At 62.5% G+C, this 26513-nt stretch overlaps 2 protein-coding genes across 3 annotated transcripts in view; one reads left to right on the top strand and one right to left on the bottom strand.

The window, feature by feature from the left end:
• The window catches only part of LOC140405353 (beta-1,4 N-acetylgalactosaminyltransferase 1-like), a 192161-nt gene that overhangs the window by 36620 nt on the left and 129028 nt on the right, over window positions 1-26513 (bottom strand). For both annotated transcript variants that reach the window (XM_072493659.1, XM_072493660.1), the window contains 2 exons: window positions 20371-20551; window positions 17803-17895 (listed from right to left, as the gene is read on the bottom strand). In XM_072493659.1, the coding sequence (XP_072349760.1) occupies window positions 17803-17895; window positions 20371-20551 (274 nt within the window). The remainder of the gene's footprint in view (window positions 1-17802; window positions 17896-20370; window positions 20552-26513) is intronic.
• The window catches only part of LOC140405354 (solute carrier family 26 member 10-like), a 221125-nt gene that overhangs the window by 177516 nt on the left and 17096 nt on the right, over window positions 1-26513 (top strand).

The following is a 26513-nucleotide window of genomic DNA, read 5'->3' as shown; positions in this document are numbered from 1 at the left end:
GCCAGCGATTGCTGGAAAAAGACACTCTAGGCCTCAAGGAGGCATGGGCCCTTGACGGCTCCCTAGATGTGGCCTCCAGAAACGCCCGCGCTTACGTTCCCGACCGCGCGGCAGCCCCCTGGGCAGCGTGGAACCCCTCCACAGCCGACCCTGAGACATCCCCCATCCCCCCACAAGCTTGTGCTGCAAGGCGGCCTGGCAGCCCCCGGGAGCCCCGCTGCTACTTTTGCGGGCGGGCCAAGCACCCCCGGCAGCGCTGTCCGGCCCGCGCATCCACCTGCAAGGGATGTGGTTAAAAGGGCCACTTCGTGGGGGTATGTCAGGTCCGTGCGGTTGCCACGGTCTCCAGCGGTGAATGCGCCACCACAAACCTCTCCACGGTCCCCGTGCGGCCAGCGGCCGCCGCCATCTTCCTACTCCAGGGCCACATGTGGCCTCCGGGTGCCGCCATCTTGTCCCGCGGACGCCACGTTAGATGGATGGGCGCCGCCATTTTGTGCACCCCCAGCCATGTGCGACCAATGGGAGCCGCCATCTTGGATGGACCCCCAGGACCCCAGCTCAGCTGACCACGCACTGCCCGAAGAGAACTCTCAACTGCTGCGATTAGCCTCGGTGAGCCTGGATCAGTCCCGGCCTCGAACAATCTCAACCGCTACGACGACCGTATTCATCAACGGGCACGAGACGTCCTGCCTAATCGACTCTGGGAGCACGGAGAGCTTCATACACCCCGACACGGTAAGGTGCTGTCCTCATCCACCCCATTAATCAAAAAATCTCCCTGGCCTCCGGTTCCCACTCAGTGGAGATAAAGGGGTTTTGTGTAGCAAACCTCACTGTCCAGGAAAGGGAGTTTACAAATTACCGGCTCTATGTCCTTCCCCACCTCTGCCCGGCCACACTCCTAGGTTTAGACTTCCAGTGTAATCTCCAAAGTCTAACTTTCAAATTCGGCGGCCCTATACCCCCCTCACTGTCTGCAGCCTCGCGACCCTCAAGGTCGACCCGCCTTCCCTGTTTGCGAACCTCACCCCGGATTGCAAACCCGTCGCCACCAGGAGCAGACGGTACAGTGCCCAGGATCGGATCTTTATTAGGTCAGAGGTCCAAAGGCTACTGAGGGAAGGAGTCATCGAAGTCAGTAACAGTCCTTGGAGAGCTCAAGTAGTGGTGGTAAAGACCAGGGAGAAACATAGGATGGTCATCGACTACAGTCAGACCATCAACAGGTTTACGCAGCTGGACGCGTACCCTCTCCCCCGCATATCCGACCTGGTAAACAGGATCGCGCATTATAAGGTCTTCTCCACGGTGGATCTCAAGTCCGCCTACCACCAGCTCCCCATCCGCACTAGTGACCGCAAATACACTGCCTTCGGGGCAGACGGGCGGCTCTATCACTTCTTAAGGGTTCCCTTTGGTGTCACTAACGGGGTCTCGGTCTTCCAGCGCGAGATGGGCCGAATGGTTGACCGGTACGGTTTACCGGCAACATTCCCGTATCTCGATAATGTCATCATCTGCGGCCACGACCAGCAGGACCACGACACCAACCTCCGAAAATTCCTCCAGACCGCAAAGATCCTTAACTTAACATACAACAAGGATAAATGCGTATTTAGCACCAACCGCCTAGCCATCTTCGGCTACGTAGTGCGAAGTGGAGTTATAGGCCCCGATCCTGAATGCATGCGCCCCCTTATGGAGTTCCCCCTCCCTCACGGCTCCAAGGCCCTGAAGCGCTGCCTCGGGTTTTTCAGTTACTACGCCCAGTGGGTCCCCAACTACGTGGACAAGACCCGTCCCCGATCCAATCCACAGCTTTTCCCCTGTCGATAGAGGCTTGCCAGGTCTTCAGCCGCATCAAAGCAGACATTGCAAAGGCCACGATGCACGCCATCGACGAGTCCCTCTCCTTCCAGGTCGAGAGCGACGCATCTGGCGTAGCTCTGGCAGCCACCCTCAACCAAGCGGGCAGGCCCGTGGCCTTCTTCTCACGTACCCTCCATGCCTCCGAAATCCGCCATTCCTCAGTCGAAAAGGAGGCCCAGGCCATAGTAGAAGCTGTGCGGCATTGGAGGCATTACCTGCCCGGCAGGAGATTCACTCTCCTCACTGACCAACGGTCGGTTGCTTTCATGTTCGATAACGCACAGCGGGGCAAGATAAAAAACGATAAGATCTTGCGGTGGAGGATAGAACTCTCCACCTACAAGTACAAGATCTTGAATCGTCCCGGGAAGCTAAACGAACCTCCTGATGCCCTGTCCCGCGGCACATGTGCCACCACACAAGTGGACCACCTCCGAGCCCTCCACGAGGACCTCTGCCACCCGGGGGGTCACTCGCTTTTTCCATTTCGTCAAGACCCGCAACCTGCCTTACTCCATCGAGGAGGTCAGGACAGCCACCAGGGACTGCCAAATCTGCGCGGAGTGCAAACCGCACTTCTACCGACCAGAGAGAGCGCACCTGATAAAGGCTTCCCGTCCCTTTGAACGCCTCAGCATGGACTTCAAAGGCCCCCTTCCCTCCACCGACCGCAACACGTACTTCCTGAACGTGATTGACGAGTACTCCCGGTTCCCATTCGCCATCCCCTGCCCCGACATGACCGCAACCACCGTCATCAAGGCCCTCCATAGCATCTTTGCACTGTTCGGGTTCCCCGCCGACATACACAGTGATCGGGGCTCCTCCTTTATGAGCGACGAACTGCGTCAATTCCTGCTCAGCAAGTGCATCGCCTCGAGCAGGACGACCAGTTACAACCCCCGGGGAAACGGGCAGGTAGAGAGGGAGAACGGCACGGTCTGGAAGACCGTCCGACTGGCCCTACGGTCCAGGAACCTCCCAGTCTCCCGCTGGCAAGATGTCCTCCCGGATGCCCTCCACTCCATCCGGTCACTGCTTTGTACCACAACCAACCAGACACCTCACGAACGTCTCCTTGTCTTCCCCAGGAAGTCCTCCTCTGGGACCTCGCTCCCGACCTGGCTGGCAGCTCCCGGACCCATCCTGCTCCGAAAACACGTGCGGGCGAGTTGGTCGAGAGGGTCCATCTTCTCCACGCTAACCCCCAGTACGCCTACGTGGCGTACCCCGATGGCCGACAAGATACTGTCTCCCTACGGGACCTGGCATCCGCCGGAGCCCCACACACACCCCAGCCACCAGTCCCACCCTCCCCCGCCAGGGCACCTTACAGGAGGAACGGTCCTTCCGCCGGCCCCGTCTAGGCCCCCCACCCACCGACGCCCCCCCGCAAGCGCTCCCTTCCCAGGTCAGCCGTTTTCCCCACCAGCGCCGTCTAGGGGTGACGAAGCTGCCATGGAGATCGAGGCCACGCTCCCGGAGTCACAGACGCCCGAGCCTCCACCGGAGTCGCCACCGAAGCTCCGACGATCACAGAGGACGACCAGGGCCCCCGATCGACTGATTGCTTCATTTTAAAGTGTATACTTAATTATGAATCATAAATTGTAAATAGTAAATAGAATTGTAAATAGTTACAAAACGCTGTACGGAGGTATTCCGGTACCTCCATAACTATAATTTCTACCACGTTACCATGTTGTAATATCAGGCCACCATCCCCGCCGGACTCTTTTTTAACAGGGGGTGAATGTGGTAGTCTCTGTAGAGGTATAGTGTAGATTTATTTGTTCTTAAGGACAGCACGGTAGCATTGTGGATAGCACAATTGCTTCACAGCTCCAGGGTCCTAGGTTCGATTCCGGCTTGGGTCACTGTCTGTGCGGAGTCTGCACGTTCTCCCAGTGTCTGCATGGGTTTCCTCCGGGTGCTCCGGTTTCCTCCCACAGTCCAAAGATGCGCAGGGTAGGTGGATTGGCCATGATAAATTGCCCTTAGTGTGCAAAATTGCCCTTGGTGTTGGGTGGAGGTGTTGAGTTTGGGTAGGGTGCTCTTTCCAAGAGCCGGTGCAGACTCAGGGGGCCGAATGGCCTCCTTCTGCACTGTAAATTCAATGATAATCTATGATTAATGTAGGACAAAGGTTCGGCACAACATCGTGGGCCGAAGGGCCTGTTCTGTGCTGTATTTTCTATGTTCTATGTTATATGTTCTATGTATTACGGTACCTGGTGATGCTGGAACACCATTGGTATATATTGTATGTTTCCCATTGGTCAAGATGTATGGTAGCTCCGCCCTGCAAGGCGGGGTATAAGAGCCTGTGCCGCCCCAGCAGCCTTCATTCTGTACCTGAGCTGCTGGGGGAAACATCTAGCTTATTAAAGCCTTCAGTTGGACTACAACCTCGCTTTAGTGGTCATTGATCGTGCATCAAGGAGGAAGAACAGAAAGATTGGCAGCGGGATCCTCCACCGCCCCGGCAGCGCACTCACGCCCACGTGTTTCCTGACGGCATGGGGTGGCCCGCAATTGGAAACCCCCTTGGCCGGCTGCGGGAACGCAGAATCCCATTGCTGGCGGGGGCGCGCCGCGCTGGAAAACGGGGCTGGCGGGGGGCGGAGAATCCCACCCTGTCTGTCAGTTAAACAAAGAGAGATTGCTAAACATTGAGGTACAGAGGGATCTGGGTGTCAGGATACATGAGTCACAAAAAGTTAAGTGTGCAGGTGTACAGCAAGTGATGGTTTTACCTCTGGTTATTGACGTCTCTGCGAAGGGTAACGGGCCCTCCCCACTCTATTTTAATCACCTCAATTACAGGGAACAGTGACTTCATTGCAGTGTTAATGTAAGCCTACTTGTGACACTAATAAAGATTATTGTCAGAAACATGTAAAGACTGTCATGTGTGAGCTTCAGTGTTGAACACATACATCACAGTTGGGATAAATCGTGTTCTCGGCAAGTACCCACACATACATGTGTACGCACACACACAGAGACATCAATCACCAGAGGTATCAACTTCAAGCAATTGGAGATTCAGAGGGGACTTGAGGAGTAACGTTTTCACCTAGAGGGTGGGGGAGATCTGGAGCTCAATGTCTGAATGGATAGGAGAGACAAAAAGCCTCAGTGCATTAAACAAAAAAGATTTGGACAGCTGTAACCCACAGGGCGACAGGCTTAGAGCTGGAAAGAAGGATTCAGCAAGCACTTCAGAAGGGATGGAGAAGAACTGATTGAATGAGGACAGGACTCGTATGATTTTAAAATACCTATTGCAGATGTCAGGCTGAGGTAATTTATAGCTGCGCTGGTCAATGGGCAAGATTTGCTAAGTAACTCAGGCTGTGGATTGGCCCTGGGTGTCCTCGGGAATGCCAGGGACGTTTGCCATCCTGTGCCAGTGCCAGGTGGGTTTTGGTTATGCCAGCACAAGGAAACAGTTTGCATTTACACAGCACCCGATTGCGCCCTCGGCAAGTCGCAAGGTGCAAGAGATCCGATGGATCACTTTCGCAGCGTTGTCGCAGTTGGCGTGTCGGCAAATGCGGCAGCCAATTTGCGCATAGCAAGATCCCAAAAGAAGCATCGGGTCAATAGTCCATTTTTCGTGATGTCGCTTATGGGGCGAGTATTGGCCTCGATCACCCACATTCATCAGGGAGAGGAACAATCTCCTGCGAGCGGTAGGCATATCGAAGGTAGGTACTCGATTCTGTTTGGTGAGGCGATCTGCAGTCTTGTAGCTGCTTTGCCTCTGCCCGGGGATCTGGGCAGGAAGGGGGGTGTGATGGATTCTCTAAATTGCATTGTGCCAGGTCAGGCAGGGGGCACAAAATCTCCGTAACGGAGTTCGCTAAAGGAGAAGCATTAGCGCAGGAGGCATTTGTCCACCCCAAAAGAGACCCACCCGTCTTCGCCGCTTTACGGGACAGGCCAGCACCAAATCATGCCAGGTGTTGCTCAATGGCCTGCCAACATCTGGAACAGCCCGGCCCCAGAGGTGATGATGACCACAGCAGGAAGCTTTCAAGCTGTCGAATCTTTCCAGCTTACGTCAGGGAGACATCCCCCACAGTCACCGTCAGGTGTCAGTGAGGTGACAACTGCTACCTTTGGACGTCAACTGTTTTTTGCTTCTTTCTTTCAGCCGCATGGCGTCAGTGACGGGAAAGGCTCAATCTTCATCTTTGGGTGATATTGGACTACAGAAAGACCGTGGGCGTCATTCTCCGACCCCCCCAGAGGGTCGGAGAATGCCCGTTGGCCGCCGTGAATCCCGCCCCCGCCGAAGTCTCCGAAGGGAGAAAAGTCGGCGGGGCGTTAATGGCACCGCTGCCGCGGAGAATGTCACGGGTCTGCGCAAGGCAGCCGATTTTCGGCCTGCTGATATTCTCCCTTCCGGATGGGCCGAAGTCCCGTCGACGTGATGACCGTTCACGTCGACGTGAATCAAACCTCCTTTTCATCGGCGTGACCCTGTGCTCCAGGCTCACGCTGACCAGCGTGGAGGTGAGTGACGGCCTGGGGGGTTGGCTCTGGGCAGGCGATGGCGTGGCCGCAGTCTGATTGCGTGAGGAGAGGTGTGTCTCGGCTTGTGTGTGTGTGTGTGCGGCGGGGGGGGGGGTGGTTAGAGTAGGCTGGGCTCCGGGGGAGTGCCGGGAGGGGGGTCCGTGCCGGGGTGGAGGTTGGGGTGGGGTCCGTACCGGGGTGGAGGTTGGGGGGGGGGTCCGTGCCGGGGAGGGGGATGGGGGGTCCTTGCCGGGGTGGAGGTTGGGGGTGGGTCCGTGCCGGGGTGGAGGTTGGGGGGGGGGGGTCCGTGCCGGGGAGGGGGATGGGGGGTCCGTGCCGGGGTGGAGGTTGGGGGTTGGGGGGGGTCCGTGCCGGGGTGGAGGTTGGGGGTGGGTCCGTGCCGGGGTGGAGGTTGGGGGGGGGGGTCCGTGCCGGGGTGGAGGTTGGGGGGGGGACCGTGCCGGGGTGGAGGTTGGGGGGGGTCCGTGCCGGGGTGGAGGTTGGGGGGGGGACCGTGCCGGGGTGGAGGTTGGGGGGGGTCCGTGCCGGGGTGGAGGTTGGGGTGGGGTCCGTACCGGGGTGGAGGTTGGGGGGGGTCCGTGCCGGGGTGGAGGTTGGGGGGGGGACCGTGCCGGGGTGGAGGTTGGGGGGGGTCCGTGCCGGGGTGGAGGTTGGGGTGGGGTCCGTACCGGGGTGGAGGTTGGGGGGGGGGTCCGTGCCGGGGAGGGGGATGGGGGATCCTTGCCGGGGTGGAGGTTGGGGGTGGGTCCGTGCCGGGGTGGAGGTTGGGGGGGGGGTCCGTGCCGGGGAGGGGGATGGGGGGTCCGTGCCGGGGTGGAGGTTGGGGGTTGGGGGGGGTCCGTGCCGGGGTGGAGGTTGGGGGTGGGTCCGTGCCGGGGTGGAGGTTGGGGGGGGGGTCCGTGCCGGGGTGGAGGTTGTGGGGGGGACCGTGCCGGGGTGGAGGTTGGGGGGGGTCCGTGCCGGGGTGGAGGTTGGGGGGGGGGACCGTGCCGGGGTGGAGGTTGGGGGGGGTCCGTGCCGGGGTGGAGGTTGGGGTGGGGTCCGTACCGGGGTGGAGGTTGGGGGGGGGGGTCCGTGCCGGGGAGGGGGATGGGGGGGGGGGGTCCGTGCCGGGGAGGGGGATGGGGGGTCCGTGCCGGGGAGGGGGATGGGGGGTCCGTGCCGGGGTGGAGGTTGGGGGTTGGGGGGGGTCCGTGCCGGGGTGGAGGTTGGGGGTGGGTCCGTGCCGGGGTGGAGGTTGGGGGGGGGGGGTCCATGCCGGGGTGGAGGTTGGGGGGGGGACCGTGCCGGGGTGGAGGTTGGGGGGGGTCCGTGCCGGGGTGGAGGTTGGGGGGGGGGGTCCATGCCGGGGAGGGGGATGGGGGGTCCGTGCCGGGGTGGAGGTTGGGGGGGGTCCGTGCCGGGGTGGAGGTTGGGGGGGGGTCCGTGCCGGGGTGGAGGTTGGGGGGGGGGACCGTGCCGGGGTGGAGGTTGGGGGGGGGTCCGTGCCGGGGAGGAGGTTGGGGGGGGTCCGTGCCGGGGTGGAGGTGGGGGGGGTTCCGTGCCGGGGTGGAGGTTGAGGGGGGGGGGTCCGTGCCGGGGAGGGGAATGGGGGGTCCGTGCCGGGGTGGAGGTTGGGTGGGGGTTCCGTGCCGGGGAGGGGGATGGGGGGTCCGTGCTGGGGTGGAGGTTGGGGGGGGGGTCCGTGCCGGGGTGGAGGTTGGGGGGGGGTCCGTGCCCGGGTGGAGGTTGGGGGGGGGGTCCGTGCCGGGGTGGAGGTTGGGGGGGGGGGGTCCGTGCCGGGGTGGAGGTGGGGGTGGGGGTCCGTGCCGGGGTGGAGGTTGGGGGGGGGTCCCTGCCGGGGTGGAGGTTGTGGGGGGGTCCGTGCCGGGGAGGGGGATGAGGGGTCCGTGCCGGGGTGGAGGTTGGGGGGGGTGTCCGTGCCGGGGAGGGGGATGGGGGGTCCGTGCTGGGGTGGAGGTTGGGGGGGGGGGGGGGTCCGTGCCGGGGTGGAGGTTGGGGGGGGTCCGTGCCGGGGTGGAGGTTGGGGGGGGTCCGTGCCGGGGAGGGGGATGGGGGGTCCGGGCCGGGGTGGAGGTTGGGGGGGGGGGTCCGTGCCGGGGTGGAGGTTGGGGGGGGGTCCGTGCCGGGGAGGGGGATGGGGGGTCCGTGCTGGGGTGGAGGTTGGGGGAGGGGGGGTCCGGGCCGGGGTGGAGGTTGGGGGGGGGGTACGTGCTGGTGTGGAGGTTGGGGGGGGGCCCGTGCCGGGGAGGGGGATGGGGGGTCCGTGCCGGGGTGGAGGTTGGGGGGGGGATCCGTGCCGGGGTGGAGGTTGGGGGGGGGTCCGTGCCGGGGTGGAGGTTGGGGGGGAGGGGTCCGTGCCGGGGTGGAGGTTGGGGGGGGGGGGTCCGTGTCGGGGAGGGGGATGGGGGTGGGGTCCGTGCCGGGGTGGAGGTTGGGGGGGGGGGGTCCATGCCGGGGAGGGGGGATGCGAGGGCAAGTGAGTTGGTCCACCTGGCCAGGTGCCAGCCTCCAACAGTTGGACCCATGCGGTCCATGCCACCTGGCTGGGGGGAGGAGGGGATATGGGCAATGATGACATGTCGTCGTTCCCCTCCCCCCCACCAGGCCGTCATGTTTTCCGATCATCCAGCGATGTTGGCCGCCGTGGTGGCAGCCGCTCATGTCTATGTTGCCCTGGATGAGGAGGAGGAGGAGGAGGAGGAGGAGCGTGCCAGAGAGGCGGCGCAGGCTGCCGCAGAGGGGCAGGCGGCAGCCGCCCAGGCTGGAGGGACACCTGACCGACAGGACGAGGAGGGGGGAGGAGGACGTCGTGGCCCCCACGGCAACGGAGGCACCCGAGAGCGCCCCGTGTGTACCGGCCCCGGCAGTCATACCAGGACCTCACGGACCGGGAATGCAGGAGGAGACTCCGGATGAGTCGGGAAACCGCGGCACACATCTGCCACCTGCTGGCACACCTGTCACCGCGTGGCACTGGCGGGGGGACACCCGCTCCCCGTGTCCGTCAAGGTTACGGTGGCCCTGAACTTTTATGCAACGGGGTCATTCCAGGCACCGAGTGGGGACCTGTCCGGCATATCGCAGACATCGGTGCATCGGTGCATCCGGGCAGTGACAGATGCCCTTTATGCCATGGCGCACCGCTACATCCGCTTCCCCGTGGACCGGGCCAGCCAAGATGCCCGGGCCGTGGGCTTCTCTGCCGTGGCCGGGTTCCCCATGGTCCAGGGCGCGATCGATGGGATGCACGTCGCCGTGCGGCCACCTGCAGATAACAGGGCCGTGTTCACTAATAGGAAGGGGGACCTAGTCGATGAACATACAGGTGGTCTGCGATCACCGCATGATGATCCTGCACGTCTGCGCCCGTCACCCAGGCAGTGTACACGACTCATTCGTGTTGTCGCGGTCATCCATCCCCGGCATGTACGAGGGACGCCATCCCCGGCCGAGGGGCTGGTTGCTGGGTGACAGGGGCTACCCATTGCGATCGTGGCTGATGACGCCTATACGGAGGCCACGCAATGAGGCGGAGAACCGCTACAATGATGCCCATGTAGCGACAAGGGGAGTGATCGAGAGGTGCTTTGGCGTGCTGAAGATGCGTTTCAGGTGCCTGGACCTCTCTGGGGGCGCCCTCCAGTATCGGTCAGATAGGGTCGGCCGCATCATTGTGGTGTGCTGCGTCCTGCACAACACAGCCCAGCAGAGGGGCGATGTGCCGCAGGCAGAGGAGGGCGGAGTGGAGGAGCAGCAGGAAGAGGCGCAGTCCTCCCCAGATGAGGGGGATGGGGGTAATGGTCAGGGCAGACGGGCTAGACACGGGCGGGTGGCTGTCCACCGTTACCGGCTGGCCCAGCGGGCACGGGACAGACTGATAGACGCCCGCTTCACTGACTAGGTGGGCGTGGGAATCGGGTAGTATGGCCACAGACCGCACACCATGGCAACACCCGACCACCCACACCCCCCACCCATCCACCCACCCAGCACCCTCACCCCCCCTCCCCAACCCCACCCACATGCACACCACCCCCCCCCCATTGCCGATCCACCTGCGGCACAACGGGCCGGGCTCACCCAGTTGCGGTGTGGACGCGTGTCTATTGGAGGCCATGGAGGATGATGACAACCCGCCCTGCGATGAGCTCCTGGCTCTACATCGTTGGACTATGTCTGACCCATGGCCACAGTACCACCATCCACCCGGACCATCCCTGCATGCGGCTGTGACACTGCAGCGCACGGTCCCGTCCTCTGCCCGGGGGATGTTGATGGCGGCCCAGGGGGAAGGGGGCAGACTCACCTGGGGCTGAGGTAAGACCACCCCTCACACACACACTTGCGCTCAACGTACATGACACCCCCGCACACTTTGGACAGAGCACAAAGGCAGCTTCGGTAGGTGTAACATTGACTTTAATAACCAAAGGAGTTCATGCACGTGCCCTAGCCCCTAAAACTCATCTGTGCCCTGCAACCGTGCCAACTTACTCAGTGTCTAATTGTTTGGCCTTACGGGCCCTTTGACTACGTCTACGTGGTTCCCCAGACGGTACAGCAGAACTGGAGGTGGACTCCTGTGATTCCTGCCCTCTGACACTGGATCCCTTTGGCGGCCGTTTCCTGGGGCGTCCTGGCCTAGATGGGCCAGGCTGCGTCCCGGGCGACTGGGATGGCGAGCTGCCAGCCTGTCCTGCCCGTTGCCCACCCGATGCACCTAGGACGGAAGGGGGGGAGTCCGAGGTGTCGCGGTGTACCGGGACCTCCCCTACAGGGGGAGCCGGGACGGACCACACCACCTCCTCCTCCCTCGGGGTGCCCGATGGCCCCCAGGCCTCTACATGGGTGGGGGATGCGAACGGACTGGCCATCCGACGCCCCCCCCCCGACATCTGGCGCTGCCAGTCCTGGAGGCCCGTGCTGGTATCGACAGGGGTCTGCAGGTTTGCAGCCATGGAGCCCAGGGGGTTGTCGAACCCTGTCTGCGACAGTGCGACGCCAGCTCGCACATGGCCACTGGCGCCGATGCCCTCAGCGATGGCCTGCTGAGACTGGGCCATGGCCTGCAGAGACTGGGCCATGGCCTGCTGAGACTGGGCTATGGCCTGCAGAGACTGGGCCATGGCCTGCTGAGACTGGGCCATGGCCTGCTGAGACTGGGCCATGGCCTGCTGAGACTGGGCCATGGCCTGCTGAGACGGCCATGGCCTGCAGAGACTGGGCCATGGCCTGCTGAGACTGGGCCATGGCCTGCTGAGACTGGGCCATGGCCTGCTGAGACTGGGCCATGGCCTGCTGAGAAAGGGCCATGGTGTTGAGCGCCTCTGCCATCTGGCGCTGGCACTGGCTCATGGCCTCCTGTGAGAGGGCAGCCATTTCCTGGGCCACAGACGCCGCCTGCACGGAAAGCCCCAGGCCTCGCAAACCGTTCCCCATGTCTGACACCGTTGCACCCATTGCCTCCACCGCGGACGCCACCCAAACAAGAACAAAGAACAAAGAAATGTACAGCACAGGAACAGGCCCTTCGGCCCTCCAAGCCCGTGCCGACCATACTGCCCGACTAAACTACAATCTTCTACACTTCCTGGGTCCGTATCCTTCTATTCCCATCCTATTCATATATTTGTCAAGATGCCCCTTAAATGTCCCTATCGTCCCTGCTTCCACTACCTCCTCCGGCAGCGAGTTCCAGGTACCCACTACCCTCTGCGTAAAAAACTTGCCTCGTACATCTACTCTAAACCTTGCCCCTCTCACCTTAAACCTATGCCCCCTAGTAATTGACCCCTCTACCCTGGGGAAAAGCCTCTGACTATCCACTCTGTCTATGCCCCTCATAATTTTGTATACCTCTATCAGGTCGCCCCTCAACCTCCTTCGTTCCAGTGAGAACAAACCGAGTTTATTCAACCGCTCCTCATAGCTTATGCCCTCCATACCAGGCAACATTCTGGTAAATCTCTTCTGCACCCTCTCTAAAGCCTCCACATCCTTCTGGTAGTGTGGCGACCAGAATTGAACACTATACTCCAAGTGTGGCCTAACTAAGGTTCTATACAGCTGCAACATGACTTGCCAATTCTTATACTCAATGCCCCGGCCAATGAAGGCAAGCATGCCGTATGCCTTCTTGACTACCTTCTCCACCTGTGTTGCCCCTTTCAATGACCTGTGGACCTGTACTCCTAGATCTCTTTGACTTTCAATACTCTTGAGGGTTCTACCATTCACTGTATATTCCCTACCTGCATTAGACCTTCCAAAATGCATTACTTCACATTTGTCCGGATTAAACTCCATCTGCCATCTCTCCGCCCAAGTCTCCAGACAATCTAAATCCTGCTGTATCCTCAGACAGTCCTCATCGCTATCCGCAATTCCACCAACCTTTGTGTCGTCTGCAAACTTACTAATCAGACCAGTTACATTTTCCTCCAAATCATTTATATATACTACAAAGAGCAAAGGTCCCAGCACTGATTCCTGTGGAACACCACTGGTCACAGCCCTCCAATTAGAAAAGCATCCCTCCATTGCTACCCTCTGCCTTCTATGGCCTAGCCAGTTCTGTATCCACCTTGCCAGTTCACCCCTGATCCCGTGTGACTTCACCTTTTGTACTAGTCTACCATGAGGGATCTTGTCAAAGGCCTTACTGAAGTCCATATAGACAACATCTACTGCCCTACCTGCATCAATCATCTTAGTGACCTCCTCGAAAAACTCTATCAAGTTAGTGAGACACGACCTCCCCTTCACAAAACCGTGCTGCCTCTCACTAATACACCTCACTGATGACCCGTGCGGTGTCAGCCTGGGTGGCACGCATGACCGTCACCACTCCCAGCTCCTGGACGCGGGTGGACTCCTCCACCTGCGACTGCAGCCGCCGCAAGCCGCCCGTCACCCTCTTCGCTCGCCTCCGGGTCCACCTGCTGTACCGGGACGGCTGTGTTGTGCGCACCAGTGAGTGTACCAGACGCCTCATCACTAAAGTGCCCAACCGTGGTGAGTGTTTCTGCGATGGTGGAGGGTGTTGGTGACAGCAGTGGCGTTGTGTCGTGCTCTTCGTCCAACTCTGAGTCCATGGCACTTTGGGGTGGGGGTTCGTCTCCACCCATCCACTCTGAGTCACTGTCCGGTATTTCGTCTTCCTGGGTAGTGCTGTCCCGGGTAGTGGTGTCCCGGATAGTGGTGTCCCGGGTAGTGCTGTCCCGGGTAGTGCTGTCCCGGGTAGTGCTGTCCCGGGTAGGGGTGTCCTGGGTAGTGCTGTCCCGGGTAGTGCTGTCCCGGGTAGTGCTGTCCCGGGTAGTGCTGTCCCGGGTAGTGGTGTCCTGGGTAGTGGTGTCCCGGGTAGTGCTGTCCCGGGTAGGAGTGTCCCGGGTAGGGGTGTCCTGGGTAGTGGTGTCCTGGGTAGTGGTGTCCTGGGTAGTGGTGTCCTGGCTCGGATGTGACGGGGGCCTGTGGCTGCCCCCCCTCGTCGCTGGGTGGTCGCTCCCGCACGTGACGGGGGTGTCGTCTCCCTGTTGCTCCAGGTCTCTCTGTCTCCCGTGGTGTGCGAGGGGCATCCTGCGGGCGTCGCATGCTGGAGGGTGCGGGTCTCTCCGTCTCCCGTGGTCTCCGAGGGGCATCCTGCGGGCGTCGCATGCTGGAGGCTCCGGGTCTCTCCGTCTCCCGTGGTCTCCGAGGGGCATCCTGCGGGCGTCGCATGCTGGATGGTGCGGGTCTCTCCGTCTCCCGTGGCCTCCGAGGGGCATCCTCCGGGCGTCGCATGCTGGAGGGTGCGGGTCTCTCTGTCTCCCGTGGCCTCCGAGGGGCACCCTGCGGGCGCCGCATGCTGGAGGGTTCGGGTCTCTCCGTCTCCTGTGGTCTCCGAGGGGCATCCTGCGGGCAGTCTGCATCTGCGGGGATGGGTGCCTGGACGTTTGGTCCTGCGATACACAATGAAGCATGCATGGTTAGACATCAGGCAGTGATCAGGTGATACGGGGGAGGGGGGGATATAGGGGAGGGGGGATATGGGGACGGGCTGTCAGTGGCTCACTCGCTAGTACGCCCCCGACCTCTGAATCAGCAACCTCCCGGTCCTCAGGTCCGCCAGCCAGTTCCAGGGCCCTTTCCTCGTGTACGGTCAGTGGCCTCTCATCAGCGGGCCCTCCTCCAGTCCTCACATGCTCCCTGGTGTTGTGTGCGCGCTTCTCCTGTGGGGGGGGGGGGGGGTGGTGGCAGGGGTAAAAGGCAACACTGTTAGGCAGGTATATGAATGCACGCCATCGGTTGCGCGTGTATTGCAGAGGTTAAGGTTAGGGCTGGATTCACTTGGGGATATGGGGGAGGGGGGGGATATGGGGGAGGGGGGATATGGGGATATGGGGGAGGGGGGATATGGGGGACGGGGGGATATGGGGGAGGGAGGGATATGGGGGATATGGGGGAGGGGGGATATGGGGGAGGGGGGATATGGGGAGGGGGGATATGGGGGAGGGGGGATATGGGGGAGGGGGATATGGGGAAGGGGGGATATGGGGGAGGGGGATATGGGGGAGAGGGGATATGGGGGAGGGGGGATATGGGGGAGGGGGGATATGGGGAGGGGGGATATGGGGGAGGGGGGATATGGGGGAGGGGGGATATGGGGGAGGGGGGATATGGGGGAGGGGGGATATGGGGGAGGGGGGATATGGGGGAGGGGGATATGGGGAGGGGGGATATGGGGAGGAGGGATATGGGGGATATGGGGGAGGGGGGATATGGGGAGGGGGATATGGGGAAGGGGGGATATGGGGGAGGGGGATATGGGGGAGGGGGGATATGGGGGAGGGGGATATGGGGAGGGGGGATATGGGGGAGGGGGGATATGGGGGAGGGGGGGATATGGGGAGGGGGGATATGGGGGAGGGGGGGATATGGGGAGGGGGGATATGGGGAGGAGGGATATGGGGGATATGGGGGAGGGGGGATATGGGGGAGGGGGATATGAGGGAGGGGGGATATGGGGGATATGAGGGAGGGGGGATATGGGGGGAGGGGGGATATGGGGGAGGGGGGATATGGGGAGGGGGATATGGGGGAGGCGGGATATGGGGGAGGGGGATATGGGGAGGGGGGATATGGGGAGGGGGGATATGGGGGAGGGGGGATATGGGGAGGGGGATATGGGGGAGGGGGGATATGGGGGGGATATGGGGAGGGGGATATGGGGAGGGGGGGATATGGGGGAGGGGGGATATGGGGGAGGGGGGATATGGGAGATAAGGGGGAGGGGGGGATATGGGGGAGGGGGGGATATGGGGGAGGGGGATATGGGGGATATGGGGGAGGGGGGATATGGGGGAGGGGGATACGGGGAGGGGGGATATGGGGATATGGGGGATATGGGGAGGGGGGATATGGGGGAGGGGGGATATGGGGAGGGGGGATATGGGGGAGTGGGGGATATGGGGAGGGGGGATATGGGGGAGTGGGGATATGGGGGATATGGGGGAGGGGGGATATGGGGGGAGGGGGGATATGGGGGAGGGGGGATATGGGGGAGGGGGGATATGGGGGAGGGGGGATATGGGGGAGGGGGGATATGGGGGAGGGGGGGGATATGGGGGAGGGGGGGTATGGGGAGGGGGGGATATGGGGAGGGGGGATATGGGGGAGGGGGGGATATGGGGGAGGGGGGATATGGGGGAGGGGGGATATGGGGGATATGGGGGAGGGGGGATATGGGGAGGGGGATATGGATATCGGGCAGGGGTGGGGGGGGGAGGCTCACCCTGCCTGCTCTGACGAGGTCGTTCACCTTCTTGTGGCACTGGGTGCCTGTCCGTGGTGTTAGGGCCACAGCGGTGACGGCCTCTGCCACTTCCCTCCACAGACGCCGGCTGTGGCGTGGGGCAACTCTGCGGCCGTGCCCGGGATACAGGGCGTCCCTCCTCTGCTCCACCGCGTCCAGGAGCGCCTCCACATCCCGTGACTCGAACCTCGGGGCTGAGCGGCGGCCAGCCATCCAGTCGGGTGTTTCCGGTCGGGTGTTCCGGTCGGGTGTTGCGGTCGGGTGGGGGGGAGCAGCGCGGCCTTATGAGCCGTCACGCCGTGCGGCGCGTATGACGCTGCACGGCGGTGAACCACTGCGCAAGCGCGGATCCCGTTACGTCGCTGCTAGCCCATTTCGGGCCGGAGACGACCCATTTTTCCGACGTGACGCAAGTCGGATTTGCGCCGTTTTTTGCGCCGATCGGCGGACTTTCCGCCGATAACGGAGAATTTTGCCCCGTATTTCAGTGATTGTAATCCAGCAAGGACCAATGACATTTTCCTGCACTATCTGAAGGTGAAAGGTTGTTCTGAGCATAAAGCTATTCTCTGCACCCATGACCACTGTCTCCACTGAAGTCGCCCCAGCAGCTGAGAAGCCTGAGCTCTAGGCCTTGATGCCGTGGTCCAATGTTTGCTGTTTCCTGACTGCTGCCTCAACCTTCAAGAAGAGTTGGGAGACGATAAACGAGTGGGTATGGAAGGGAATAGTCCTGTTCAAAATGGTACTTCACAGAGGGCGAGGCGTTTCCGAACTCAGATCTGTGCCATGCTTGATGAACCCCATATGAAACGCCTGCCTAGCCCCAGATGCCAGTTGGGCGGCTACATTGACTCAGATGGGGAGAACATCCTGCATTGAGATGGCAGCTATGGGCAGCCCTGATGGCAGTGTTGCTCACCTGAGCCCATTGCACCATTAGCACCACTTATCCTGCTAATTCTCATTAGTGGCAGTCCTTTACAAGTTGCCCCATTGCCCTACTTTATGCTCCAACTCAACTGTGCAGCAGGCTAAGCTCTCTGGGCAAACCATCCCCCACCCCATACCTGTAGCTCATTCAGCATTGGCCTGCCCTCTCTACAGGAGCAGGAGTGCAGGGATTGGCACTGACCCAGCTTTGCCCGCAGTCAAACAACAGGGCCATAGCCTGGGAGTTGGTTCCACAATACCCTGCAGGGGTATGCAGGCCCAAGTGGAGTTGAATGGCGGGAGACAGGCCACTGCCCCTGTTGCCTGTGGGTGCAGCTGGCTGGTGGCAGCATGGGAATGTGAACCCTGCTCTGATAGTCAGTAAGAGCTGGTGATTTGCCAAACCTTTTCCTGGTGTGAACCCATTTTAATTCCTCAGGCATTGTGTGGCCCCCAGGGAGGAATCCGGGGGTTACGAGAGATGTTGGCAATTGGCAGCTGATTATTAATGCAAAAGGAACCATATAATTAATGTATAATAGATCACTCAACATGAAAGGTGGCAATAGGCATGAACCATGCTGAATTCCGTCCAACTGATTAGGAGTTGTGCCGTGAAGCCAATCATCGCTAACCTCACGCACGTTGTCACTGACCTGATTGGTTCTCAACATTATAAAGCTTAGGGATGACAGGATGTCGAATCTTGATGGTAAATGCAGCCTGATGTCTATCTGTCTTCAACAGCACTGAAACAAAATGGAGACTAACAATTAGCTGGCCCATCGTCGCGTCACATTCTAGCCAGACAACACAGCTCTTTCTTATGTGGATTTGGAGCTACACAGATCTGTAAAACGTGGCAGGCCATGGATGCGGGGCCGTGGATGCGGGGCCGTGGATGCGGGGCCGTGGACGCGGGGCCGTGGATGCGGGGCCGTGGATGCGAGGCCGTGGACGCGAGGCCGTGGATGCGGGGCCGTGGACGCGGGGCCGTGGATGCGGGGCCGTGGATGCGAGGCCGTGGACGCGAGGCCGTGGATGCGGGGCCGTGGACGCGGGGCCGTGGACGCGGGGCCGTGGATGCGGGGCCGTGGATGCGAGGCCGTGGACGCGAGGCCGTGGATGCGGGGCCGTGGACGCGGGGCCGTGGACGCGAGGCCGTGGACGCGGGGGCCGTGGACGCGGGGCCGTGGACGCGGGGCCGTGGACGCGGGGCCGTGGACGCGAGGCCGTGGATGCTTTCTCAGCTGTTGTTTTCCTTCCTTTTGGGTGTGTATTTTTTGTTTTGAGTCGGGAATTTCCACATGTATTTGTTCTGATGTCTTTCCAGTAGATTACGTTGTTTTTTGCTGCCTGAGCCGACAGGGTTGGACCCTGCAGGTATGGGGGCATTCCATCTGGGCGAAGGGCAGTCGGGGACCCCTCCGAGGTATTCCTCTGTCAACGGGAGCAACTTTCAATGGGAAGAGAGGGGGCACGGGAGGGGGAAGGGAAGGTGGGTGGGCTGTCCAATTGAAGGGGGGGGAAGCAGGGATGGGGGGCTGGGTAGCCAAGCCGGGGGGTGAGGGCAGAATGCTGGGCACACAGGTCCCGTTTGTGAAAGGGTTGAGTGGTGGCGGCGGGCCCCTTGAATGGACTGCAAGTCTGGGCATGCAGCGCATGTTCACGAGGTGATCATGGCTGACCCTAAAAGAGGAGGAGGGGTTGCAGAGACCACCCCCCCCGCCATCAGGAAAGTCACTTGGAACATGAGGGGGCTCAACGGCCCAGTCAAAAGATCCCGAGTTTATCAATTGAATTTAGATGTGAGGGTGAGGGGGTGGCAATCCTGCTGAATAAGCGGGTAACCTTTACAGCGGCCAACAGGGGGATGGACTCAAGGGGACGGTTTTTAATGGTGAGTGGGGTTCTGGAGGGGGCTCTGGCAGTACTGGTAAATGTGTACGGCCCAAACTGGGACTGGAGATGGACCGGTGGTACTCCACAGAGCTGGGCTGCTAGTGGAGGAAATGGAGTTGGAGCTAATCCGAACCAGGAAGACGCTGAGTGAGCTTCGGTGAACACGGGAGAGTTTTTATGAACATGGGGACAAGGCCAGCCGCCTGCTGGCACACCAGCTGAGGAAGCAGGCAGCCTCACGGGAGATAGAGACAAAGGGGGCGACTGTTGGTTATGGCTCCAGTGGAGATCAATGGTGTCTTTGGAACGTTCTACCGAGGGCCGTCCACATCTGACTCAAAGCTGAAGTCATTTCTGGTTTGCGGTGGTGCTGGCTCCACTCCTGCGGGAGGTGTTCAGTGACCCGCTGTCGGCTCGCCTTGCCACCCACATTGGCACAGGCTTCGATCTCACTGACCCCGAAGAGCCAGTGGAGTGCGGGCCACACAAAACTACCTCACTCTTGGACGCTGACGCAAAGGTTCCAGCGAAGGTTCTGGCGAGATGCCTGGAGAGTTCCTTGCCAGAAGTGATTGTGGAGGAGCAAACCGGGTTTGTCAAACAACGAATGAACATGTTCGTGTCCCCATCCAGGGAAGACGCACCAAAGGAGAGATTGGATAGGCTGCGGCTGTTTTCCTCGGAGCAGCGAAGGTTGAGAAGGGACCTGACAGAGGTGTATAAAATTATGAGGGGCATAGATAGGGGGATAGGCATATTTTCCATTAGTAGAGGGGGCAATAACCAGGGGGCATAGATGTAAGGGAAGAGGTAAAAGGCGAAGAGGGGAGTTGAGTAGAAATTTTTTAACTTTTTCGGGGCAGCACGGTAGCACAGTGGTTAGCACTGTGGCTTCACAGCTCCAGGGTCCCAGGTTCGATTCCCCGCTGGGTCACTGTCTGTGCGGAGTCTGCACGTTCTCCCCGTGTCTGCGTGGGTTTCCTCCGGGTGCTCCGGTTTCCTCCCACAAGTCCCGAAAGACGTGCTGTTCGGTGGATTGGCCACAATAAACTGCCCTTAGTGTCCAAAAAAGGTTAGGTGGGGTTACTGGGTTACAGGGATTGGATGGAGGTGTGGGCTTGGGTTGGGTGCTCTTTCCAAGGGCTGGTGGCGACTCGATGGGCCGAATGGCCTCCTTCTGCTCTGTAAATTCTATGCCCCAGAGGGTGATGGGAGTCTGGAACGAGTGGTTGAGTCAGAAAGTGTCGGAACGTTTAAGCAGTATTCAGACATTCACTTGTGCTGCCACCCCCCCAGCCCCGGCCCCAATCCTGGGTATTTACCTGTGTCGGCCGTGTTGGGGTTGAAGACGGTGTTGGTGTAAGTGACAAACTGGAGCTGGCGGTTCAAGTTGTCCACTTGAGAACTGGAGAGAGACAGGTGCATCTCCCCTGCACCTTCGATTGTCACCTCATCGACTTCCGCCACCACGTCAAAGGTTCCCAGGGTCGCCGTGAGGTTCACCTGGAAATTAGAGGCTTCATTCACAACAGGTCTGTTTCAGTCCCCACAGTGAGCTCTGTGTCCAGTTCAAACTGGGACTGTCACCCCCGTCACACCCCCGTCACACTCCCCTCCCCCCGTCACACACTCCCCCCCCCGTCACACTCCCCTCCCCCCTCACAATCCCCCCCCCCTCCCCCATCACCCCCCCCCTCCGGTCACACTCCCCTACCCCCTCACAATCCCCCCCCCATCCCCCCATCACCCCCCACCGTCACACTCCCCTCCCCCCTCACAATCCCCCCCCTCCCCCATCACCCCCCTCCTCCGGTCACACTCCCCCCCCCCCCGTCACACACTCCCCCCCCCCCCCCGTCACACACTCCCCCCCCCCGTCACACACTCCCCCCCCCCCCCCGTCACCCCCCCCCCGTCACACTCCCCCCCCCGTCACACACTCCCCCCCTCCGTCACCCCCCCCCGTCACACTCCCCCCCCACCGTCTCACTCCCCCCCCCCACCGTCACACTCCCCCCCACCCCGTCACACTCCCCCCACCCTGTCACACTCCCCCCCCCACCGTCACACTCCCCTACACCCCGTCACACACTCCCCCCCCACCCTGTCACACTCCCCCCCCGTCACACACTCCCACCCCCCCGTCACACACTTCCCCCCCACCCCGTCACACTCCCCCCCACCCTGTCACACTCCCCCCCCCCACCGTCACACTCCCCTTCCCCCCGTCACACACTCCCCCCCCCCACCGTCACACTCCCCTTCCCCCCGTCACACACTCCCCCCCCACCCTGTCACACTCCCCCCCCGTCACACACTCCCCCCCCCCCCGTCACACACTCCCCCCCCCCGTCACACACTCCCCCCCCCCGTCACCCCCCCCCCGTCACACTCCCCCCCCACCGTCTCACTCCCCCCCCCCACCGTCACACTCCCCCCCACCCCGTCACACTCCCCCCACCCTGTCACACTCCCCCCCCCACCGTCACACTCCCCTACACCCCGTCACACACTCCCCCCCCACCCTGTCACACTCCCCCCCCGTCACACACTCCCACCCCCCCGTCACACACTTCCCCCCCACCCCGTCACACTCCCCCCCACCCTGTCACACTCCCCCCCCCCCACCGTCACACTCCCCTTCCCCCCGTCACACACTCCCCCCCCCCACCGTCACACTCCCCTCCCCCCGTCACACTCCCCCCCCCCCACCGTCACACTCCCCCCCCCCCGTCACACACTCTCCCCCACGTCACACTCCCCCTCCCACCATCACACTCCCCCCCCCCCACCGTCACACTCCCACACCCCCGTCACACTCCCCCCCCCCGTCACACATTCCTCCCCCATCACACTCTCTCCCCACCCGCCACACTCCCACACCCCGTCACACTCCCCCCCCCCCCGTCACACACCCCCCCCCCGACACACTCCCCCCCTCCCGTCACACTCCCCCCCCCCCCCTGTCACACTCCCCCCCCGTCACACTCCCCCCCCCCCCCGCTGTCACCCTCGCTCCCTGTCATTCTCCCTGCATGTCACCCTCCCTGCCTGTCGCTCTCCCTGCCTGTCACTCTCCCTGCCTGTCGCTCTCCCTGCCTGTCGCTCTCCCTGCCTGTCGCTCACCCTGCCTGTCACTCTCCCTGCCTGTCACTCTCCCTGTCTGTCTCTCTCCCTGCCTGTCACTCTCCCTGCCTGTCATTCTCGCTGCCTGTCACTCTCCCTGCCTGTCGCTCTCCCCGCTTGTCACCCTCCCTGCCTGTCGCTCTCCCTGCCTGTCGCTCTCCCTGCCTGTCGCCCTCCCTGCTTGTCGCTCTCGCTGCCTGTCGCTCTCCCTGCCTGTCGCTCTCCCTGCCTGTCACCCTCCCTGCCTGTCACTCTCCCTGCCTGTCACTCTCCCTGCCTGTCACCCTCCCTGCCTGTCACTCTCCCTGCCTGTCACTCTCCCTGCCTGTCACCCTCCCTGCCTGTCGCTCTCCCTGCCTGTCACCCTCGCTGCCTGTCACTCTCCCTGCCTGTCACCCTCCCTGCCTGTCGCTCTCCCTGCCTGTCGCTCTCCCTGCCTGTCACTCTCCCTGCCTGTCACTCTCCCTGCCTGTCACCCTCCCTGCCTGTCGCTCTCCCTGCCGGTCACTCTCCCTGCCTGTCACCCTCCCTGCCTGTCGCCCTCCCTGCCTGTCGCCCTCCCTGCTTGTCGCCTGCCTGTCACTCTCCCTGCCTGTCACTCTCCCTTCCTGTCACTCTCCCTGCCTGTCAATCTCCCTGCCTGTCGCCTGCCTGTCACTCTCCCTGTCTGTCGCTGTCCCTGCCTGTCGCTCTCCCTGCCTATCACCCTCCTTGCCTGTCCCTCTCCCAGCCTGTCACTCTCCCTGCCTGCCGCTCTCCCTGCCTGTCGCCGTCCCTGCTTGTCACTCTCGCTGCCTGTCACCCTCGCTGCCTGTCGCTCTCGCTGCCTGTCACACTCCCTGCCTGTCACTCTCCCTGCCTATCACTCTCCCTGCCTGTCGCCCTCCCTGCTTGTCACTCTCGCTGCATGTCACTCTCCCTGCCTGTCACTCTCGCTGCCTGACACCCTCCTTGCCTGTCACACTCGCTGCCTGTCACTCTCGCTGCCTGTCACTCTCCCTGCCTGTCACTCTCGCTGCCTGGCACCCTCCCTGCTTGTCACTCTCCCTGCCTATCACTCTCCCTGCCTGTCGCCCTCCCTGCCTGTCGCTCTCGCTGCCTGTCGCACTCGCTGCCTGTCGCACTCGCTGCCTGTCACTCTCCCTGCCTGTCACCCCCTGCCTGTCACCCTCGCTGCCTGTCACTCTCCCTGCCTGTCACCCTCGCTGCCTGTCGCCCTCGCTGCCTGTCGCCCTCCCTGCCTGTCGCTCTCCCTGCCTGTCGCTCTCCCTGCCTGTCGCACTCGCTGCCTGTCACTCTCCCTGCCTGTCACCCTCGCTGCCTGTCGCTCTCGCTGCCTGTCGCTCTCCCTGCCTGTCGCTCTCCCTGCCTGTCGCTCTCCCTGCCTGTCGCTCTCCCTGCCTGTCGCTCTCCCTGCCTGTCGCTCTCGCTGCCTGTCGCTCTCCCAGCCTGTCGCTCTCCCAGCCTGTCGCTCTCCCTGCCTGTCGCTCTCCCAGCCTGTCACCCTCCCTGCCTGTCACCCTCCTTGCCCGTCGCTCTCCCTGCCCGTCGCTCTCCCTGCCCGTCGCTCTCCCTGCCTGTCGCTCTCCCTGCCTGTCGCCCTCCCTGCCTGTCGCTCTCGCTGCCTGTCGGTCTCCCTGCCTGTCGCTCTCCCTGCCTGTCGCTCTCGCTGCCGGTCGCTCTCCCTGCCTGTCGCTCTCCCCGCCTGTCGCCCTCCCAGCCTTTCGCCCACCCAGCCTGTCACCCTCCCTGCCTATCACCCTCCTTGCCTGTCACTCTCCCTGCCTGTCACTCTCCCTGCCTGTCGCCTGCCTGTCACTCTCCCTGTCTGTCGCTGTCCCTGCCTGTCGCTCTCCCTGCCTATCACCCTCCTTGCCTGTCCCTCTCCCAGCCTGTCACTCTCCCTGCCTGCCGCTCTCCCTGCCTGTCGCTTTCCCTGCTTGTCACTCTCGCTGCCTGTCACCCTCGCTGCCTGTCGCTCTCGCTGCCTGTCACACTCCCTGCCTGTCACTCTCCCTGCCTATCACTATCCCTGCCTGTCGCCCTCCCTGCTTGTCACTCTCGCTGCATGTCACTCTCCCTGCCTGTCACTCTCCCTGCCTATCACCCTCCTTGCCTGTCACTCTCCCTGCCTGTCACTCTCCCTGCCTGTCGCCTGCCTGTCACTCTCCCTGTCTGTCGCTGTCCCTGCCTGTCGCTCTCCCTGCCTATCACCCTCCTTGCCTGTCCCTCTCCCAGCCTGTCACTCTCCCTGCCTGCCGCTCTCCCTGCCTGTCGCTTTCCCTGCTTGTCACTCTCGCTGCCTGTCACCCTCGCTGCCTGTCGCTCTCGCTGCCTGTCACACTCCCTGCCTGTCACTCTCCCTGCCTATCACTCTCCCTGCCTGTCGCCCTCCCTGCTTGTCACTCTCGCTGCATGTCACTCTCCCTGCCTGTCACTCTCCCTGCCTGTCACTCTCGCTGCCTGACACCCTCCCTGCCTGTCCCTCTCCCTGCCTATCACTCTCCCTGCCTGTCGCCCTCGCTGCCTGTCGCTCTCGCTGCCTGTCGCTGCTGTCGCTCTCCCTGCCTGTCGCTCTCGCTGCCTGTCGCTCTCCCTGCCTGTCGCCCTCCCTGCCTGTCGCCCTCGCTGCATGTCGCCCTCCCTGCCTGTCGCTCTCGCTGCCTGTCGCTCTCGCTGCCTGTCGCTCTCCCTGCCTGTCGCTCTCCCTGCCTGTCGCACTCGCTGCCTGTCACTCTCCCTGCCTGTCACCCTCCCTGCCTGTCGCTCTTGCTGCCTGTCGCTCTCCCTGCCTGTCGCTCTCCCTGCCTGTCGCTCTCCCTGCCTGTCGCTCTCCCAGCCTGTCACCCTCCCTGCCTATCACCCTCCCTGCCTGTCACTCTCCCTGCCTGTCGCTCTCCCTGCCTGTCGCCCTCCCTGCCTGTCGCCCTCCCTGCCTTACGCTCTCGCTGCCTGTCGCTCTCCCTGCCTGTCGCTGTCGCTGCCGGTCGCTCTCCCTGCCTGTCGCTCTCCCCGCCTGTCGCCCACCCAGCCTGTCACCCTCCCTGCCTATCACCCTCCTTGCCTGTCACTCTCCCTGCCTGTCACTCTCCTGCCTGTCGCCTGCCTGTCACTCTCCCTGTCTGTTGCTGTCCCTGCCTGTCGCTCTCCCTGCCTGTCACTCTCCCTGCCTATCATCCTCCTTGCCTGTCCCTCTCCCAGCCTGTCACTCTCCCTGCCTGCCGCTCTCCCTGCCTGTCGCTGTCCCTGCCTGTCACTCTCCCTGCCTGTCACTCTCCCTGCCTGTCGCCCTCCCTGCTTGTCACTCTCGCTGCCTGTCACTCTCCCTGCCTGTCACTCTCGCTGCCTGGCACCCTCTCTGCCTGTCACTCTCCCTGCCTATCACTCTCCCTGCCTGTCGCCCTCCCTGCCTGTCGCTCTCGCTGCCTGTCGCACTCGCTGCCTGTCGCAGTCGCTGCCTGTCACTCTCCCTGCCTGTCACCCTCGCTGCCTGTCGCTCTCGTTGCCTGTCGCTGCTGTCGCTCTCCCTGCCTGTCGCTCTCCCTGCCTGTCGCTCTCGCTGCCTGTCGCTCTCCCTGCCTGTCGCCCTCCCTGCCTGTCGCCGTCCCTGCCTGTCGCCCTCCCTGCCTGTCACCCTCGCTGCATGTCGCCCTCCCTGCCTGTCGCTCTCCCTGCCTGTCGCTCTCCCTGCCTGTCGCACTCGCTGCCTGTCACTCTCCCTGCCTGTCGCTCTCGCTGCCTGTCGCTCTCCCTGCCTGTCGCCCTCCCTGCCTGTCGCCGTCCCTGCCTGTCGCCCTCCCTGCCTGTCACCCTCGCTGCATGTCGCCCTCCCTGCCTGTCGCTCTCCCTGCCTGTCGCTCTCCCTGCCTGTCGCACTCGCTGCCTGTCACTCTCCCTGCCTGTCACCCTCGCTGCCTGTCGCTCTCCCTGCCTGTCGCTCTCCCTGCCTGTCGCTCTCCCTGCCTGTCGCTCTCGCTGCCTGTCGCTCTCCCAGCCTGTCGCTCTCACTGCCTGTCGCTCTCACTGCCTGTCACCCTCCCTGCCTGTCACCCTCCTTGCCCGTCACTCTCCCTGCCCGTCGCTCTCCCTGCCCGTCGCTCTCCCTGCCCGTCGCTCTCCCTGCCCGTCGCTCTCCCTGCCTGTCGCCCTCCCTGCCTGTCGCTCTCGCTGCCTGTCGGTCTCCCTGCCTGTCGCTCTCCCTGCCTGTCGCTCTCGCTGCCGGTCGCTCTCCCAGCCTGTCACCCTCCCTGCCTATCACCCTCCTTGCCTGTCACTCTCCCTGCCTGTCACTCTCCCTGCCTGTCACTCTTGCTGCCTGACGCTGCTGTTGCTCTCCCTG

Source organism: Scyliorhinus torazame, chromosome X (assembly GCF_047496885.1).
Source record: "Scyliorhinus torazame isolate Kashiwa2021f chromosome X, sScyTor2.1, whole genome shotgun sequence".
NCBI classification, from domain to species: Eukaryota; Metazoa; Chordata; class Chondrichthyes; order Carcharhiniformes; family Scyliorhinidae; genus Scyliorhinus; species Scyliorhinus torazame.
This window is presented reverse-complemented; position numbering and strand designations above follow the sequence as displayed.